Source organism: Colius striatus, chromosome 6 (assembly GCF_028858725.1).
Source record: "Colius striatus isolate bColStr4 chromosome 6, bColStr4.1.hap1, whole genome shotgun sequence".
In the NCBI taxonomy this organism is placed as follows: Eukaryota; Metazoa; Chordata; class Aves; order Coliiformes; family Coliidae; genus Colius; species Colius striatus.
Window position 1 is genome coordinate 5,946,618 of NC_084764.1, and position 19,257 is coordinate 5,965,874.

At 48.4% G+C, this 19,257-nt stretch overlaps 1 protein-coding gene across 3 annotated transcripts; it reads left to right on the forward strand.

The window, feature by feature from the left end:
* The first annotated feature begins 4,388 nt into the window (after positions 1-4,388).
* DDB2 (damage specific DNA binding protein 2) lies at positions 4,389-19,139 on the forward strand. 3 transcript variants are annotated; one of them, XM_061997752.1, is made up of 11 exons: positions 4,389-4,448; positions 5,364-5,547; positions 8,566-8,696; positions 9,753-9,944; positions 10,783-10,928; positions 13,778-13,877; positions 15,135-15,312; positions 16,098-16,243; positions 16,490-16,654; positions 17,293-17,338; positions 17,975-19,139. In XM_061997752.1, exons 2-11 carry the CDS (start codon positions 5,376-5,378, stop codon positions 18,199-18,201), a joined length of 1,503 nt encoding a protein of 500 aa, XP_061853736.1. In that variant the 5' UTR covers positions 4,389-4,448; positions 5,364-5,375; the 3' UTR covers positions 18,202-19,139. The 3 variants fall into 3 exon arrangements, with proteins under 3 accessions (XP_061853736.1, XP_061853735.1, XP_061853737.1); XM_061997751.1 differs by lacking the exon at positions 10,783-10,928 and adding an exon at positions 12,543-12,709; XM_061997753.1 differs by lacking the exons at positions 4,389-4,448; positions 10,783-10,928 and adding an exon at positions 12,543-12,709 and having other exon boundaries at positions 5,460-5,547; positions 8,570-8,696.
* Positions 19,140-19,257: the final 118 nt, after the last annotated feature.

Below are 19,257 nucleotides of genomic sequence, written 5' to 3' on the forward strand. Positions count from 1 at the left end.
AGGTGAACAGCAGCAGGCTTGAAGCCTTTGTCTTTCTGCTCTGCCGCTGGCAGGACTGAGCTCCGCGGTGCTGTGTCCCTGCTTCACCTGCCTCTGCCCAAGAGCTGTTTCAGAGATCCCCTGGATGGTGAGGTAAAGAGAACAAATTTGCTCTTGGCTATTTATTTATTTATCTGTGGCTCTGTGGTTGTTCCCACGTCCTGCCTGTGTCAGCTCACACACATGCTGTACTGGACAGTTGACCATTGGGGCCCAGAGCCAGCCTGGTGTGCTGGAGCAGGAGGCCCAGCAGGTTCCCCGAACCCCACTCCCACCCAAGCAGAGAGCTGTGCCCTCTCTTTTGAGCATGGTGTAGGTCACTCTGCCTTGGGCTGGTGAGCAGTTTCACCTCGGTTCTGCTTGGCATTTCTCCTTCATCGCCATCCCACTAACTCTTTTCAGTCACTCTCCTTTTCCTCTGAAAACCTTTGAATAGTCTGGACTTCAAGCCCTTAGAGTCAAAACCAAGTTTTCCTAAATGCCAGGGAGTCTGCGTGCCAGAGTTTCCATTTGTGGCGCCAGGCCCTGGGTGTGATTCCCCGTGATGCTGGTGTACAGGAGGAGCACTGGGAGGCCTTGTTGGCCCATCTCTTCCTGACTGCATCCAAGTGGCTTGGGACACAACTCCAAAAGCCAGCTGTGGGTTTGCAGTGATGTTTATTCAATTGGTGAAGAAAGGAAAGACAGAGCCTTGCTGGAGGAAGAGAGGAAAGAGCCTGCTCTAAGTCTGTGCTCTGCCTTCTCTGGAGCAGTACTGGGTTGTTTTCTCTCTCTTCCCCAGGTTTCATAGGAGCCAGAAAAATAACTGTTCCTATGCCCTTCAGGTATGATGAATTGCTGTGTTGGAAAGGGAACATTTAAAACCATTCCACTCAAATTTTTCTGGGGCCACATCTCTGTTCACTTTTACATGCATGGGGTCCCTGAAAGGTCAGCAACCACTGCAGGTCACAAGATGTGGTATGACCATAATCACCCCTTCAAAAAGTGATGCAAGATGCTTATCTTGCCCTCAGAGTTAATCACAGTTGAGAATATTAAGCATCAACTTTGTATTTTACTAAACCAAAACCAAACTAGCCTAGATACTGTTTAATTCAATTTGATTCTGAGCTTTTAATTCCATGATCAAATTCATATACATGAATGAAAAGGCAAACACCTGTCATACATTAATACTCTGTATCTGGCGTTTGCCCTGTGTTGTGTTTGATTCGGATGCACTGAGCATCTGAGACGGATGCTTTGCATTTGGGACCTGGTCACTCCTGATACTGATTGCAAGGTGAAGGCACCACACAGCATCACTTCTGCAGTCCCCTCCTCCAAGGTGGGCTGGTTTAGGGAAAATGGAGTGCTTGTGTAAACAAGGTCACTGCAATGATGATGTTTTCGTTCATTTTCCTGGTCTAGGGCAGCTTAGTAATGGTCATGGGGTGTCAGGAGGATGGAGCCAGACTGTTCTCAGTGATGTCCAATGACAGGACAACAGGTACAAGCTGGAACATAAGAGGTTCCAAAGAAATACAAGGGGAAGAATTTCTTCCCTGTTGAGGTGAGGGAGCACTGGAAGGGGCTGCCCAGATGGGCTGTGGAGTCTCTTTCTGTGGAGACATTCCAACCCACCTGGACGAGTTCCTGTGTGACCTACTCTAGGTGGTCCTGCTCTGTCAGGGGCGTTGGACTGGATGATCTTTCGAGGTCCCTTCCAACCCTTAAGATTCTGTGATTTAGGAATATATACTTTTCCCTGCTTTTAATGGAATATAGGCTTGTCTTCATATGCACGCCAAACTCTAGTTGCTGTAATGGTACCCTTTACATCACTAGTCTGACTAAAGTAGCCAAAAATACTCATGCTTTGGACAAAGATCCTGGCAACAAGGATGCAGAATACCTAACAGTGTTACCACGAAGCTGATGGCCCTAGTCACAATATAGCTTTACCAGACCCAGTGACACGACAGCTTTATTCTGCTGTAGAGAACCGTGTCCCGTAACTAAGGCAGAGCATCAACATAATTGTTGATTAGACAAAAGGCATCATAAAAATAAGCCTAATATCCTGGCCATGCATAATTATACTCCTCTGACATTTGCTGTGTGTTGAAGTTGGAAGAGTGTGAGGCTGTAAATACATAAAAGAATGTTTTTTCAACTCAGTCTTTCTCTGGCTTGCTCAGTGTACTGTGCAGACACTGGGCTGTGGCACCCGTCGCCAGTGGCGTTTCTCCTGTGCATGATTTCTCTGCTATCTGCTCTTCTTGTCCTTAGTGAATAATAGTTACAACAATATCTGGTGATTCACTGGAGGGAAAGCAAACTTGGTGTTAGTAATTGATAAAATCACAGTATCCAGCACTGGTGTGGCCTCACCTTGAACACTGTGTGCAGTTCTGGGCCTCGTAATTTAAGAAGGATGTGAAGGTTCTTGAATGCCTGCAGAGGAGGGGCAACGGGGCTCGTGAAAGGGCTGGAAGGAATGGAAGGACTGAGGACTTTGGGCCTCTCTAGCTTGGAGAAAAGGAGGCTGAGGGGGGCTCACTGCTTTCCACAGCTTCCTGAGGAGAGGACGTGGAGAGGCAGGTGCTGAGTTCTTCCCCCTGCTAACCAGTGACAGAGCACATGGGAAAAGTTCAAAGCTGTGCCAGGGGAGGCTTAGACTGGACATAAGGAAGCATTTCTGTATCAAGAGGGTAGCCAAACAGGCTTCCAAAGAGAGGAGGTCGATGCCCCAAGCCTATCAGTGTTTAAGAGGCAACTGGACAACGCCCTTAACAACGTGCTTTTTGGGCAGCCCTGAATTGGTCAGGCAGTTGGACTAAATGATTGTTGTAGGTTTCTTCCAGCTGAAATAGTCTGTTCCATTCTATGCCATGTAAGAAATGTTAACCATGACAGCTCCAAGAGGGACGTGCTGAGTTACTGCGTGTGCGCTCTCAGGGGGATGCTGCTGCTGAGAGACAAATAGTGGGGACAAGAAGTGCACATCTTTGCTGGAAATAACCTGGCCAACAGTTTTCTTCAGGTTTAATTCACAGAACGTTGAAATCAATACGAGCCTTTCAGTCTGTTTACAAAGGCTGGTATCAGAGCCCCCTTTTTCAGTTCCAAATCCCTTTTTAAAGCATGTGAGAACTGAGAGATGTTAAGGTTTATGTGATTTAATTGGTGTTTCGTTGGTCATTCCTGATGAGCTCCAGAGATTCTGCCTCCAACGACAGTAACTTCTGCAGACCTATAGATGAAACTGTTGATCATTGTCAAGATGAGTTGTGTAGTAGTTTCTCTTCCTGGAAGTCACGGCTTGGAGGGGAAGAAGGGAAGCGCTACATTCAGTTATTCCTCTGGCTATTTTTTGCTAATGGGTACAGTTCTAAGAACGTTGTGTGCTACAGAAGCAGTTGATAAGATGTTTAAGATTTGCTAATCAGGTTGACGTACATTCAAACCCAGATTGTGCTTTTGGTGGTTATCATTTGCTGTGTACGTCATTCTGACACTCGGGATGGCAGCAACGAATATGGTATTACAGGTCGGGAGAAAAGCACAGAGTCTGGGTCCTTCTTGTTCTTAGTACTTTTTCTATGCATTTCCTAATAGGTGAGAAAAACCACGTGGGTAACTATAGGTATAGTGCAAAAAAAACACCCCAACCCCCCAACCCTAAAGCCCATAATTCAAGGAGTGGTTATGGACAGATATTTTAGGACCTGTGTTCACAGCCAGCTGTGTGGATGACTGCAATTATTCAGCGTGGTTAGCGGCAGGCCTGAAGCAGGGCACACTGCAGCCCCAGGGATACAGTTCCCCACGCACGGCAGGCAGGCTGCAGCCTCCCTCGCAGGTGGGGGAAGCGCTGCCACCTCCAGCTGTCTCGGCAGGGCTCTTCCTTCCCCATTCTCGTCAGCTTGTCACGTCGGATCTTGTAGTCCCTGGGCTGCTCTTGCAGGGACTTTTTTTTCTGTCGAGTTCCAACACCAGATGCATCTTGCAGAAGTTGTGTTTTGAAACAATACTGGTTTTTCCCGGATGCTGTTTGGCTGGGTGCAGCTTTAATCTGTCCCTTTGGCGCTCTAGAAACTTGTATGTAAGAGTGTATGTCCTGCACAATAAGCTGCCGGGGGGGGCACCTTCGCAGACTTTGTGTGTTTCGGTCACGGCCGCAGCCTGAGCCCCTGCCCGGTGCTGCTTAGGCGGGGAGGCCGGCTGGGGCTGGGCCGGCGGGGGCTGGCACCCGCGGCCTTCCCCCGGCTGGGCGGCAGAGCCCTTCCCGCGGGGCCGCGCCGGCAGCCGCCGCCTCCTCCCCCCGCCCTTCCCGCCCCGGTTATGAAACCGCGGGGGAGGGGCCGGCCGCCGCCCGCCGTTCCGCGGCCGCGCCGGGGCAGCGGAGCCCGCCGGAGCCGCAGGTGAGCGCGGGCCGGCCGGGGCCGCCGGGCCGGGGCCGCGCCTGGGGCCTGGCGCGGAGAGCCGAGCCGAGCCAAGCCGAGCCGAGCCGGCGGGGCGGGCGGCGCTTGGGGCAGCTTGCGCCGTGCGAGCCGCGCTATATTTACCACGGGCACGTAGCCCCGGCCGCCTTTCGCGGATTATAAACACGTTTGGCGCTGGTTGGGGCAGCGCCGCAGCGAGGCTCCCGGCGGCGGGGCTGCTGGAGGGGGAATCTGCGGCTGCAAGCGGCGTGTGGCGCCGCAGGCGGCGGCCATGCGCGGGGCTGAGCGGGGCCCGCGGCTCCGCGCACGGCCAGGTGGCGGCTGCGCTGTCGCGACACGAGGCGCGAGTCGCCGCTCCCCGCCGCCGCTCGGAGGAGCGGTTCAGGTGTGGCTGGCAGCCGGGGTAGGAGCCCGGTACAAAACACCAGCTGGTGGTTGCGGCCGTTAAATAGGAAGTGCCATCTGAACGTTTTTGGTAGAAGAGCACTCGGCCCCATCCATCATCATAAAAGCACTGACCTTTCTCTTAACTGAATCTAAAGAGCTCAGTGTGAGCCGCTGGAGAAACAGTCAGGGCATTATGTGGTTTCACAGATGGACTTTATGCAGATCTGTGGGTTTAAAGCTTAAAAGTTTGGCAGAAGCACATCTGTCAAAACATATTGTAGTGCTTTAGAATGCATTCATTTTCATATGTGAACAAAGACGAGTTTATTGAACCTGTTCCTCTTTCCAGCAAAGCACAACAAAAATCCAGTGTCATTCTGATGTAAGAGGGTATAGGTACAATCACTACTTTCAGACCACTGGGATATGTTTTGTTCCAGTTTTCCCCTCTGTCCTCTAGTTAAAAGTGAAAGAGAGAGTTAATTTCCACGCTTTGTTTGCTTTTAGTGGTCAGACAGAATGGCTCCAGTGAACCAGCCAAAGGACAAGAAGCATGAGAGGACACGTGAGCATTGTCCAGAAGAGGCAAAATCAGCTGGGAAGAGGAAACTGGACTACGAGGAACTAGGGAATGAGCCACAAGCAAAGAGGTTGTTTGTGAGAAAAACATCTAAACGCCCAGAGAAAATCGGTAATGTTTCCTCAAATCCTTACTGCTTCTCCCAAGCAGCTTTACCACAAGTGACAGGCATCTGCTTGTTGGAGGGAAACAGTGCCAAGCAGCGTGTTCAGACACGAGTGTTCAGATGGGGTTATGTATCAAAGTGATACACGGATGGATGTTGGTGTAGTACATCCTCCACTTACCTGTCTACTGAGCACATGAGTTTGTCACTTCTGAGACTCTGGCCCTTGGTAGAAGCCTGCTCAGTGGAGATGCTGTCACAGCTCATTTGAGGGTGGTTAAATGTTGTGGAATTCCTGGATTACCAGATGTCTGCTTTACTCCAGGACAGGCCAGTCTTGGTAATACATTGTTTTTTTCTCCTATACAAGTCTCAGTGCAGTTTCATGATCTTAAGGGTGAGTATCCTACAGCATGCAGTCTAAAGCAGCAGTTCTGCCTCACTCTTTGCATGTTGTAACTTTTGCTGCAGTAGTTGGAATTCCTACAGAAAGTGTGAATACTTTCTGCCTCCATGTTCAGATTGGACTGTACAGAGGAATTGCGTTAATTGCTTTTTTTACCCTCTATTCTGTGACTTAAAAGAATCTCATAGAGACTCTTTCTAGAATGAGGAGAGGTGATTAAGTTCTGAGATACTGGAGCGGTTAATACTTTGCATTTTCAACAAAGTTTTGTTGGCTTCAGCTACAGTGATGACTATTTTCATGGAATCACAGAATCATTTCTGTTGGAAAAGGCTTGAGATCATCGAGTCCAACCATTAACCCAGCACTACCACAGCCACCACTAAACTGTGTCCCTCAGTGCCACATCTACATGGCTTTTAAATACCTCCAGGGGTGGGGACTCTGCCACCTCCCTGAGCAGCCTGGGACAGTGCTTGACAATTCCTTCAGTGAAAAAGCTTTTCCTAATATCCAGTCTAAACCCCTTCTGGTGCAACTTGAGGCCTCTTGTCCTATCGTTTGTACCAACCCCACCTCACCTCAACTTTCTTTCAGATAGTTGTAGAGAGTGATGAGATCTCCTCTCAGCCTCCTTTTCTCAGATAAAACCTTTAATTCCATCATTGTTTTGAGAGGTTACCCGAGTTACTCCTTTGTGTGGAAATATTCCATACTTTGGCTTTACAGATCCAGAAATTACTGGAGTGTTCTTCAACAGCCAGAGATACAGAGTTCTAGGATTCTGTACATATCTGTTGTCTGGTGCATAATTCCAAGCTTGGAGCAGCTGGCAGTGTAAACAGTGGGTGGTGAGGTGAAATACTCTGTTTGAAAGGAGTTCTTTTCATAACTATGGATAGTTAACGCAGCATCTATGGAGAATTTAGCTACATGATTTTCCCTTTAACTTCAGGGCCTGATTTTTTGGATTTGATAAGCACCTGCATCTCCTGTAAGCTTCAGAGGGAACTGGATGTGCCTAGTACTTTATGTTTTTCCCTTAAATCTGTTTAAAAAGAGGAAGACCTTTGCATCTGAGCTTTTCCTTTCTACGTTCCAGGTTTGATTTTTATGTGTTTTGGGAAAAAAAGACTTTTTCTTCTGAGCTGTATCGGACAGGTTCAGTTTATTGCAACTGAAACACTCTTTTAAAGGGTTTCCTCCAGCAGATTCTAAAAAGGCCTCAGGTTTGTTTCTTAATAAATTGTTCTTAAAGAAATAATAAAATGGAATTGGGAAAAATACCACAATTTCCATCACCTCTGAAGAAGGAACCATTGATGCCAATTCTTCTGTGAGAAGAAGGAGTTAGAATGTAAATACTTTTATACTACTTCTTTTATACTTTTACTCTTTCAGTGTTGAGGTGAGGGAGCCCTGGCACAGGCTGCCCAGGGAGGGTGTGGAGGCTCCTTCCCTGGAGGTCTTCAAAACCCGCCTGCACACATTCCTGTGTGACCTGATTGAGGTGGGACCTGCTTTGACAGGGGGGTTGGACTAGATGATCTCTAAAGGTGCCTTCCAACCCCTTCTATTCTGTGGTTCTATGATTTTAACAGGTGTGACAAGTGTTAACACAGTGTGTGAACAGAGTTTAGTTTTCACACCTGTGGGTTTTTAAGTGTTGCATTAAAGATTTAATGTAGATTCTAATCATAGAATGGTAGGGGTTGGAATCATACAGAACAGTCCTGATGTTTTTCAGTGTACAGGCTTGGTGTTTTATATATATATATAAATATCCTTAAATGCAAATGTTTGTTTCTTGAGAAATGGATTTGACATCTGTATCCCCTGGGGTGTTTACAGACCTTTGCCGTGGGGATGGTGTGATCACAGACGTGGGACTGAACAGTTCCGTGTTTTATGTAAAGGTCCCTGAGAGAAAAACTTGGGACGTGAGCAGCATGGGAAAGCATGCTGTACTCTCAGCAAAAATCCCTCTGAACAGAAAGGGTTTGAGGTGGTGAGGTGTCAGCAAGTCTATTATCAAACCCCAAACTGGCAGTGCTGTTGGCAAGCTGGGCCTGAGCAGATAGAAAGTTCTGATTCACGAGCAGGCAGTTCAGGACTTTCCATGGAGCTCGTGCTGTTGTGGTTGGGGAACTTTCAGGTGTTAACAGTTCAGCTGGTCACGCTGCTGACCTTCCCTTTACTGTGCCCAGGGGCTTACCACCTCCTGTGGCATATTTCCAAGTTGTAGGGGCTTTGGATAGCTTTGTTGTATTTTGGGGGAGAGCTGTTCAGATTGTATGCTGTCCAAGAGATGCACCACCTGTGGCATTACTGTAGTCCTCTGCTGTTGTCTTTTTGGTAAACTTCTTGGCAAGGAGAAGGAAGGTTTAACAAGAGGAAGCACACACAAAGCTGTGTCAGGCTACAGGAAGCACTGGACTCCATAATTGCAGAGCTTGCTGCACCTTAGACCTAAAAGTCTCTAAATGCTCCTTACATTTTGTGGAATGAAGCTTTTCATGGATATAGCAGCAAATGCAACGGTCTTCCTCTGTGGTTTAGTGAGTGAATGTGACTGGCCTTGTCTCTCAGTAAGTTTTGCTCTTTTCCTCTCTGTCAGGTAGGAGTGGAGGTGGCTCTGTGGCGAGAAGCAGCAGTGTCCTTTGCCATCAGCTGGAGCAGCAGTGCAGCATTGTTCATTACGTCTACCAGAACATGCTGGGAGGCTCCATTCGGGCCCAGCTTAGGCAGGTGAGGAGTTTCTCCTTCACAATCTCTTGGTTGTCTCAGTTCCCTACATGGAAACATCTTTGACACAAGCAGAGAAGTTTTAAAGTTAAAAAGCTTTAAAGTTCCCCACATACAGGGTTTGTGGCTCCCAGGTCTGGTGCACTCTTGTGATTCTTAACCCTATAAAATTCAAGAGCTGGGGTGATTTTCCCTTTTGGTTGACCCAGCCCTGTCACATTTTATCCTCTGTTAGTTCTGTGCTTCCTTGAATCGTGTTTAAACTCACCCACTCTATCAGCTGAGTTACTGCACAGTGCTACTTCTGCGTGCTGGCCTGACTTTTCTTACCCTATTTTTATATCCAGTCTACTTTGCTAATCGTGTCAGGTTTACTGTTGATTTTTCCTCTTCACAGACGTATTCCATCAAGTCTGTAACACTTTACTGTTTTTTTCAGAGCCATACTCCTCCTTCCATTTGAACATGAACTTTTTCTGTACCATCCATAGGTGGAAAGCATCTGAGCAAACTTTACCTTCTAGATAATTTATCTTAAGTATCTAAATCACCACGCTCATCCAAGCAGTACCTGTTCCTCAGCTGAAGAACAATACAATGGTGTCATGCTTTTTCATTCCCTGTTTCCAGTGTTCCATTCACTCTGGCACAGTTCAGCTGCAGGCAATTTGCATGTAGGACCCATAGTATCATATCTCTGGATGATGTGTAACGTTTTGGGATGCTCAGTAAAAACACAGGTAGCCATAATTGCCTTTTACTGCTGTGGAATCATGTTCTCCTTTGTCAAGTATCCTGCTTTTTCATCTCAGCCCACAAGGCTCGACTCCCTGTGCATCATTTAAAGTGAAGTATCTCTCAGGTCTCTGTTGCTTTCTGCTGTGCTGTGGCTGGTGTGGATTTGTATGGTTGAGGCTGTTTCTCTTCACTCTACAGAAAGGCTTAGAATTTTGTGTGAGTGTACTAACACACAGGTGGCAGCTAGAAGTTGTTAGCACATCTCATGCAGAGGAACTTGGGGATCCCTGCAAAATTGATTCTCTGTTATCTTTTCACCAGTGCCTGCAGCTGCCCTTTCTGCGTTCTCTTGCCTCCTACCGCCTCTTTCGAACAGCAAGTCCCTTTCACAGGAGAGTGACGTGCCTGGAATGGCACCCAACGCACCCCAGTACTGTAGCTGTTGGTTCTAAAGGTGGAGACATCATTCTTTGGGACTATGAAGTACTTACTAAAACCTGCTTCATAAAAGGGGTAAGCCTGTGGGTGCGTGGAGTGGGTGGGAGGGAAAACTGGAGTGCCAAAACACTGCAGGTCAAAACTGAGCTCTGTTGTGAGAAGCACATGAGGGTCCTGGGCTGCAGAGTAGCCAGCTATGGGGCAGGACTGAGATGCAGCAGCATGTCTGTTCCTACGTCCCAGGCTGTTCTAGCACTTGAGGAGAACTGAGGCATGTTGATGATGAACTTTGTAATGCAGCAGTGCTTGGTGTTTGCTCAGTGGAAAAGTAATACGGCCAGCCACTGGCAAAACAGTTACCTTAAAGGGATGCCAGAAACAAGTAGGCAGAGAGGATCTGTCTGGTTTAGGTCTTGATCTTTCTCTGCTCACCTTTTATTCTGTGTCGAATGAGGAAACACCTTGGAGTGAGGAGAAACTAAATCCCTGTGTCTAAAGTGAGAAACTAAGGTAGAGTGAATGGCTTCTATAGCTGGCACGTCCCCTCGTTGCTGTATCCAGCCATTCCCATTCTGACAGGAGCTCAAAGACTCTGTAACTTTTATCCTCTTTCCAAATTAACACAGGTATACACTGGGAGGGGCTTTATCCTCCAGAAATGCCAGAATCCTCTTTCTTTTTTTGTAAAAAGCGTGGTGCCAGCCAGCCAGGGAATACATTGTGTGGGGACTGAAGGAGTTGGAGTTTTCCCCTCCAGGAGGGCAGACACGTTTGGCTTTGCCTCCTTGAAGGGCTGTGGTGTGTTTCACTGTTGTTGTTAAGGTCATAGCAGTGAATGCAGACTTACAGAACACACTGTTCTCCTTGCCCATCACTCAGTGGACTTTTCTTTTGTTCATCCCCTTCCTTGTAGATGGGAGCTGGAGGGACCATCACAGGAATGAAGTTTAACCCTTTTAACCCTAGTCAGCTGTACACTTCGTCAGTTGCCGGCACTACCACCCTGCAGGAATTTAATGGCAATATTGTCCGGGTCTTCACCAGCACCGAGGACTGGGAGTAAGAAATACAGCAATGCTTTGGGCCTCTGTGTCCTGCTGGCAGGAGCACTGCAGAGAGAGAGAGAGAGAGAGAGAGATGTTTGTCTCTAATGTGTGGGAGCTGGGCTTCCTCTTCTCCACATACATCTCCCTTATCCTCTGAATCTCAGGGATCCTCTCTCTTCCAGGGAGGTTCACTCTCCCTTTTTATTTTTCCCTGAAACGGGGTGGTGGGTAGGAGAGAGCTTTTCTTCATGAAGGGGAGGGACACTCTGATGATGTTTACTTCCTGTTACACATGGGAGTGTTGAGGTGCTAGTGGATTTCCTCAGCTGTGTGTTCTTAAACCTCCCTTAGCTCTGTGCACCTTCTAATCTCTAACTGTTAGCAGTGTTGCTTGTTGTCAGGTGGTTTTTATGGCACAATTTATAGCCCCCTCAGTGGTTCTCCAAAAAACACCACTGACTTTGTGTGGTGCTTGTTGTAAGGATCACTCCAGTTCATCCCACCTAACTTTTGGTGCTTATCTAAAACAGCAAAGTTCAGAGTCTGGGCTCCTTCAGCAATGAGTGGGCAGAGGAGGTGAATTGCTGGAGGCAACTCTCTGTGCCTGTGCTTAGAATCACCCTCTCAAGCTGTTGCATTTTCTGCAGACTCACAAGGAAACCTTAGCTCTTCAGTTAGTTACTTCAGTTCAGTGCATAAAGTGAGTGAATTTGGATTAGCTTCCTCTTTACTTTTCCCCACTTCATTCTTTCTGGGTGGCAACTTTTATGTTTGGTTTCCAAATTAGCTCTTGAAGCTGCAACCTTGTAATAGGGCAGAAGGTGAACCCAAGTAGTGCTGGGATGACTGGCCAGGTGAGCAAGGATAAGTAGGCTTGGTCCTAGGACAGGAGGATCTTATATCTCAGAGGGATGCCTGTCCTAGCAGTGATGCCTGGATCTGAAAGGACATGCCATCCTCCTGCTGCTGCAGGCCAGTTTTGATCTGCATTGACTTCTTCAAATCTATTATTTACAGGTAGACGTTATGAATTGCTCTGTGAGCAGCAGATGGAGTGCACTTGAGTATCAGAGAGTGTGGGGACTCCCAGCTAGCATCTTTTCAGTCTTTGCTTAGGGTTTCCTAAGTAGAAAGATGTGGGGGAGAATGACACAGCAAGACAACCCAGAACTTAAGATTCTTGTGCCATGGAGCTAGCGGTTGCATTTCTCCTTGCACCGCTCTCGTCCTGCCTGCTGGTGCCTTGAGAAAGACCAGAGACAGCACTGAAAGCAGCCTTTAGGGAGAAAGAAATGTCTGTCAGAAAAGCTTGGTGCAGGGCTGTCGTGAGATCTTTATGTGATTTCTGCATGGAATGGTGTTGGTTTTGCTTGTGATCTCCCCAGCCTTGGTAGTTCACTGCAGACTAGTTGTACCCTTGTAGCAGGAGAAGCAATGCTGCTAGTGAGGTTTGCAGCCCAAAGCAGGGTAGAATTTACAGGCTCAAAATGTATGTGCTCGGATTGGAAACAGATTAGAAGAGTTCTTAAGTCCATGCACTGTCAGAAACAGCACGTTCAGGAGATGGGTGTCATGATTTTGTCTGCAACTCCAAATTTGGTGCCTCTTGGCTTTGTGTGTATTGCAGAAAGGGCCAGGAGATTCACTTGGAGACATCAGGTTCAGTCCTTACGAGGCAGTGAAGCTTTATGTGGCGTCAGGGGATGGCACCCTAAGCCTGCAGGACCTTGAGGGCAGAGCGGTGCAGGTGATCTCCCGTGCCCCGGACTGTGGCCATGAGCACCATGATGTTTGGTGAGAAGGGAACTCTGCAAGGCTGTTTCTCTCTTCCTCGGGGTTGATGCTGCGCTGCTGCTTGTGCTCTCTACCACCCTCACTTTGCCGTGGTTAGGAGGCTCTTGGTATGAATTGGTCCTGTGAAGGAGCTTGGAGGCAGGCTCCTGGTGCTGAAGCCTGTGCTGCAGGGTGGGTGACAGGCTTGGCAGCCACGGGGCATGCAGGGCTTTCACTGTAGCTGAGTGTGCTGCCTGCATCTGCTGGTGTTGCCATGTGGTGGTGCCATCTCCTGTCTGGCAGATAATGACAGCTTCTCATTTCATAAAGGGTGACGTGGGAAGAGCAGGGTGATTTCCCCCTGCTCATATTCATCAGAGCTCTGTGTTGTCTCTAGCAGCTCAGGTAGTGTGGGAAAGCCACAAAACATTCCTTGCAGGATGTGAGTTTCAGGTTATTGAGTTTACCCTGCTGCCCTTCTGGAGGCTTCAGGCTCACTCTGCTAATTTCCATTGCCTTGGATTTCTCTTTGCAAACGAAGCATTCCCAGGGAGTTCCCAAAGGACCCAGCTTTATTCTCCCTGCCCTTCCCAGGGATGTGTTTGTCAGATGAGTCTCTATTCGGTTTGGTTCCTTGGAGTGTGAAGTTGGGGCAGTTTGATGTGCAGTTTTCCAGTCCAAAGCTTTTGTCTTTACTGCTGCTTCAGTGCTTTGTGGAAAGTGGCATTTTAAAGCTGTTTCTCTGTCTTTGTCCATGTCACAGGGGTGTTTCTGATCTTTCCCAAGGTGTGACCACGTGCAGGCACCGAGTGGCTCCTCAGCCTTTATTACATTCCACTCTCCCTACGTGTCACACTCTACTAATGAACACTTCACAAATGCCTGGGACGTTATTTCACACTTGGCCACCAACAGAAAGCATTGCTGATAAGCCACCCCCCTCCCTGACACTCAGGCCCACACCACCGGGCAGCAGTTGCAGTTAGGGTTTGCTGCCGTCTCCCTTGTGGGCGATGAGAGGTGAAGCAGAGCTCCGCTGCCTTCGCTTGCCTGTAGGAGGCACCACTGATCTCGTGTCTTTCCCTCTAGTCACTGGTACTGCAGCGTTGATGTTTCTGCAAGCAACCGTGCCGTGGTGACAGGGGATAACGTGGGCAACGTGGTCCTGCTCAGCACTGCCGGTGAAGAGGTTTGTATGGCTCTGTGCAGCATCTCCTCTACAGGAATGTTCATGGCTCACCTGCTTTCCTACACTGCAGGGACCTTGAGAAAAGGAGCAAGTACCTTACAGCTCAGGAGACAAGTCCACCCATTGTCTGGGTGGTGAGAAGTTCTCCACTTTTGCCATTCCTTAGACATTTTCACACTGTTGAGTACAATGGTAATAATTCCCCAGCAGGGACCACACCTTGCGCTACCCTTTCCTTAAGAGTATTTGCCTCCTTGAGAATGATTACAGGGTAACCTGAAGATGTGAGCACCCTCTGCCCACACTCCAGAAGCTTCACACGCTGCTGGGAGTCAATTAGGAGAATCTGTTTTGATGTGTACCCTTCTATGAACTCGGAGTGGGTACACAGCAGTCAGTTCAGCAAATGTTGGGCCAGAGGCTGCACTACTGCGGTTAGACACGAGAGGGCAGGCAGAGGCAGGCTGAAGTGAGACGGGAACCATTAGTAGTGGGCCTGAACCGCCGCCTCTCCTGCCTGTGCGGGTGAGTCTGTAGAGTCCTGCTGCCCGGTGAGCGCTGCAGGTTAGTGGTCAGAGGCAGCAGTGCTCCAAATGGTTTGTACCCATTCAAGGCTAGTTGCTTCCTTTCCTTATTTTTTTCTCTCCTGAAAGAACATGAGAATCTTCTTCTGTAGTTGGGAGATAGCAGTTGTAGGGAACACAGGCCACCTTCACCCTCTGATTAGAAATAAGCTTCCAGCTTTGGATGCAAGTTTATTCCTGCCCAGTTGATATCCATTTGTTCTCATTAATTGAAATACTTACTTACTCTCATTTTCCTTTGGTAATATATTTCTAGAAGCAGGTTCTCTCACGTTTTTTACTAAGATAAATGAAGTTGTTTTGGTTCCCTCCCCCAAAACAGGCCCTTCCTTCTTGTTACTCTCTCAGCAGTGCGTTGTCTGTACCTGTTCCAGTTTGCTTTAATCTTTCTGCAGGTGACAGACTGAGACTGCAAAAGGATCCCAGACATAATCTTGCTTTGTACAGTGACACTAACACTTGCCTCCATGAGCCAGGGATGGCTTTCTCCTCTCTTGTAGCTGTAATAAATTGATGGATCAGAGTTCTCCTAGAATTACAGTTAGTTCCCAAGGTCATTCTTCTCCTTTCTCCATTCTTCTCCACTACTCTGCACTGGTAGACTATTTTTTGCCATTTCTTGACTCCAGATCTTGATTGATTGATTTTTCCTGAGTTGTTTCCTCTGCTGCAGATTTGGAAGCTGAAACTACACAAGAAGAAAGTGACTCACGTGGAGTTTAACTCCCGATGTGAGTGGTTGTTGGCCACAGCATCTGTGGATCAGACAGTCAAAATCTGGGACCTCAGAAACATCAAAACCAAAACAAGTTATCTTCATGTGCTTCCTCATAACAAACCTGTCAATGCAGGTGAGTTAAGGCTTTCACTGCACAAGTGTCTGCACAGAGTTCCTCAGCTCAGCTGTTGTTTTTGGGGCACTGTTGGCTTTCACTGAGGCTCACAGTGGTGTGTGGAAGGCAGGCAGGGACAGGGAGCCTGTGGCCAGGGGCAGAGAGGTGGACAAGGCAGCTGCAGCACAGCCTTAGATTTGCCATACAAACTGGAGCACTGTGCAGTGTGTGGAAGCATCAGCAGTGGCTGAGATTAGAAAACCGAATGTATTGGGGCAACTCCTTTGACAAAAGCAGATCGTGGGGCTCAGACCTCTGGTTTTAGGGTGAAATTTTACCAGTTCATGGAAGTCCAACTTTCCATTAGAACAAGCAAGTTCTGTTCTGGCACAGGCTGCCCAGGGAGGGTGTGGAGGCTCCTTCCTTGGAGGTCTTCAAGACCCGCCTGAATGTGTCCCTGTGCAACCTGATCTAGGTGGAGCTGCTTCTGCAGGGCGGTTGCACTAGATGATCTCTAAAGGTCCCTTCCAACCCCTACCGTTCTGTGATACTTTGCAATGGTCCATTTCTGAGATTCTAAAATGAGAATAGTGCTCCTTCCTATGCAAGCCAGTGCTGTAGGCTTCAGCTTGCAGTTTGTATGTGCTTTGAGTTTGTTTGAGATGGATCAAGTCTCGTCTTTTGGGACGTGAGGCCGTATTCACATCCCTGTTAAAGTGGGCTTCCAGGCAGGGAAGTGTGACTTGTGTTTCTCATCAGTCACAGCACTGTGATCTCATTTGCTCTGTTGCCTCCTTTCCCAGCTTACTTCAGCCCCATAGATGGTGCCAAGCTCCTGAGCACAGACCAGCACAGTGAAATCAGGGTTTACTCATCTCCAGACTGGACCAAGCCCCAGCATGTGATCCCACACCCTCACCGGCAGTTTCAGCACCTCACACCTATTAAGGTGAGTTGAGGCAGCGCAGTCTGAGAGGAGCCTCGTGCTGTCACATCACAAATGGTGTGAGCTCTGGGCAGGATAGTGCATTGATGGGTGGATGTTCCCACTGCTGCAGCTCCCAGCAGAGCGCTGTCCTGAGCATCCCCCTGTTTCCTCAAGCCGTGGGTGGGATGTACAAGCTGTTGCTCACACTGCTGGGTGTCAGTATGAGCTCTGTCCCTTTAACTCCCCCCTGCTCTGCTCTGTGACTAGGCAACGTGGCATCCTCGCTACGACCTCATTGTGGCAGGTCGCTACCCAGACCCCAAGTTCCCGGGGTACACGGTGGACGAGCTGCGGACTGTCGATGTGTTCGATGGCCACACTGGGGAGATGGTTTGTCAGCTCTATGATCCAAATGCTTCTGGTATTGTCTCGGTGAGTACAGCACTGCAGCTGAAGGGACCTGCTGGGTACTGGACTGCAGCTGAGAGAGATGGGTTAGGGACAAGAACAGTAGGAGTATCCTGGTACTTGTAGAGCAGATATGGTCACTCTACAACTACCTAAAAAGAGGTTGTGGAGAGGTGAGCATCAGTCTTCTGTCAGTAATGGATGATAGGACAAGGGGAAATGGTCTCAGGTTGTGCCAAGGAAGGTTTAGCTTGGAGCTTTTCCCTGAGAGGGTTGTCAGCCCCTGTGCCAGGCTGCCCAGGGATATGGGGGAGTGCCCAGCCCTGGAGCTGTTGCAAAGCCGTGGAGCTGAGGTGCTGAGGGCCATGGGTTAGTGGTGGGCTTGGCAGGGTGAGGGGAGGGGTCTTAAAGGTGGTTTCCACTGAAATGATTTTGTGATCCTCTTTGCTGATGACAGACTCATGCTCTCAGGGGAGTACAGCTGCTGGCTAAAGCTGACTTGAGCAAGGCTGGCCCATGCTCATCTGTGGGGTTTCTGTGCTGCTCTCTAGGGGACATTGGGTTTTCCAGATGGTTTGTTGCTGTTGTATAAGCCACGCTGCTCTTGTGACTCTGTTACATAAGCAGTGATGCTCTTACAGACTCTGTGTTTCCATTTTCAGCTCAATAAATTTAACCCTATGGGAGACACGCTGGCTTCTGGCATGGGTAAGTAAAGAGAACCTGGGGCACTAAGCAAGGGTGGGTTCCAGTCCCAGGCTTGTTTCTCCAGAATAAAGCAAGTGGTGAGTGAGGGTTTCCCAAATCCCACTTGCCAGTAGTCCTCTAGTAGTGTAACTGCCTACATCTGTAAAAGAGATCAGGACCTTTTCTTGGATCTTCCACACAGATTGCTTATCATCTCCTGTGAAATGTTCCTGAGAGCACAGAGCCTGGGAGGCAGCTGGTGCACTCTGCTGACCGTGGAACCTATGCTGGGGGGAAGGGAGCCTTTCCTTGCTAGGCTGTACCCCCTCCTTTTGTTTAATTTATCTCATTTCCTAGGCTGCAGAGCCAAGATTACTCCCGTTTTTTTGCAGGCTGTATGGGATTAGGGAAGCTGGCTCTAGATTGAAGTCTTAGACCTGTGCTAGAGGAGATTAGAAATTGACATTTTCTTGATTAGCTCAAATTTCCATGGCTGTGTGGAGATAATGTCAGCAATAAATATCTCTGCATCCTCTACCTTTGAAATGTCCAACGACAGGCAATGCATTTTGAATTGCTGGCATTTAAGTGACATAACCTAAGGTGTTCCATTTGATACAGAGGTTCTGATACACAGGGTTTACTTTTTCCTCTCAGGCTTTAATATTCTGATCTGGAGCCGGGAGGAGATGGTGGCCAAGAAGCAAGAACATCTCATGAAAGCCATGACAGAACAGGGGGTTCGAAGCTGGAGTTCGTCCAGACGTGGAGGGCAGAGGCAAGCAAAACCTGGCACCAGCAAACTCAGAGCTAACTCACTGTCTTGGGAGGTGGAGGGGATGAGAACAAAAAGCAAGGATACTAAATCACAGGGAAGGAAGTGAAAGGGGAAGGATCTAGAGGACTGATTTAGTATCTCAATCCTTTTTGGATCACAGAGCACAAGTTCCGTGTTGGCGACGGGCGGGATAAGTTGTGCAGGGCATTAGACCTACTCTGTCCTTGCTTCCCCAATTCTCTTGGTCTCCCCTTTTAGAAAGTTATGTCAGTACTCAGTTCTTCCAAGTGGAGTTACCACTCACTTTCTGAGGCACTAGGGAAATGTCTAAGGTGTTCTCAGATCCTGCTGAAGTGACTGCTTCCAGCCTGCCACATCTGCTTGTCCTCAGAGGTTGCCATCACCTGCAGTCTGCTGTGGAGCGGCTCATGACAGGGTTCCCAGCCTGTTCTAGTCAAACTGAGCTGAGAATCCCTTTGCTAGCAAGATCAACATGCCAGAAAGTTAGAATGCTCACAGGGGAGGTGATGGGATAGCTTGGGTAGCCTGGGGAACACCAGCCTCTCCTATATATAAACTTTCCAGACCTCAGGCCTGGCCCATCCCATGCTTGCAGCTTTTTAGCTAGACCACGAAGAAGATGGTGATGCCAGAGCTCTTTACCTACCTGGCAGGATGCAAGGCCAGCAACTGGGAACCTACTGATTCTGTAGCTTGTTTTCAGAGCTCTAGGCTTTTTATTGCCACTTGATAGGGTCCTTTTTTTTTCACCCGTGCCTCTGTGCTTCAGAACGTTGGGTAAATGTAGAGCAGAGAGGAGGCATTTTCTTCCCAGCACCCCTGTTCAGACCCAAGTCTCGAGACTGCTGTTACACTGAAAGGTTTTGCTTTTTCAAGTTTGTTTACCAGGCTGCCTGGGGCGGCCTTGCTGCTGTCCCAGGGGTTTACAGATGGGATGGGCTCCAGGCCTGCTCTCACATTCGTTATGTTCACTTTGACAGTTTTGCAGAATGGATATTAATAAAGTTTTGTATGAAATTAAAATCCTTCTTTAATCTAGAGTAGCTGCCTTGAGTGTTCTGCTGAACTGCTTTGGTACGAGGGAAGCAATGACAGACCTTTCTGTAATGAGCAGGGCTGAGAGACCCCCAACAGTGGTGAA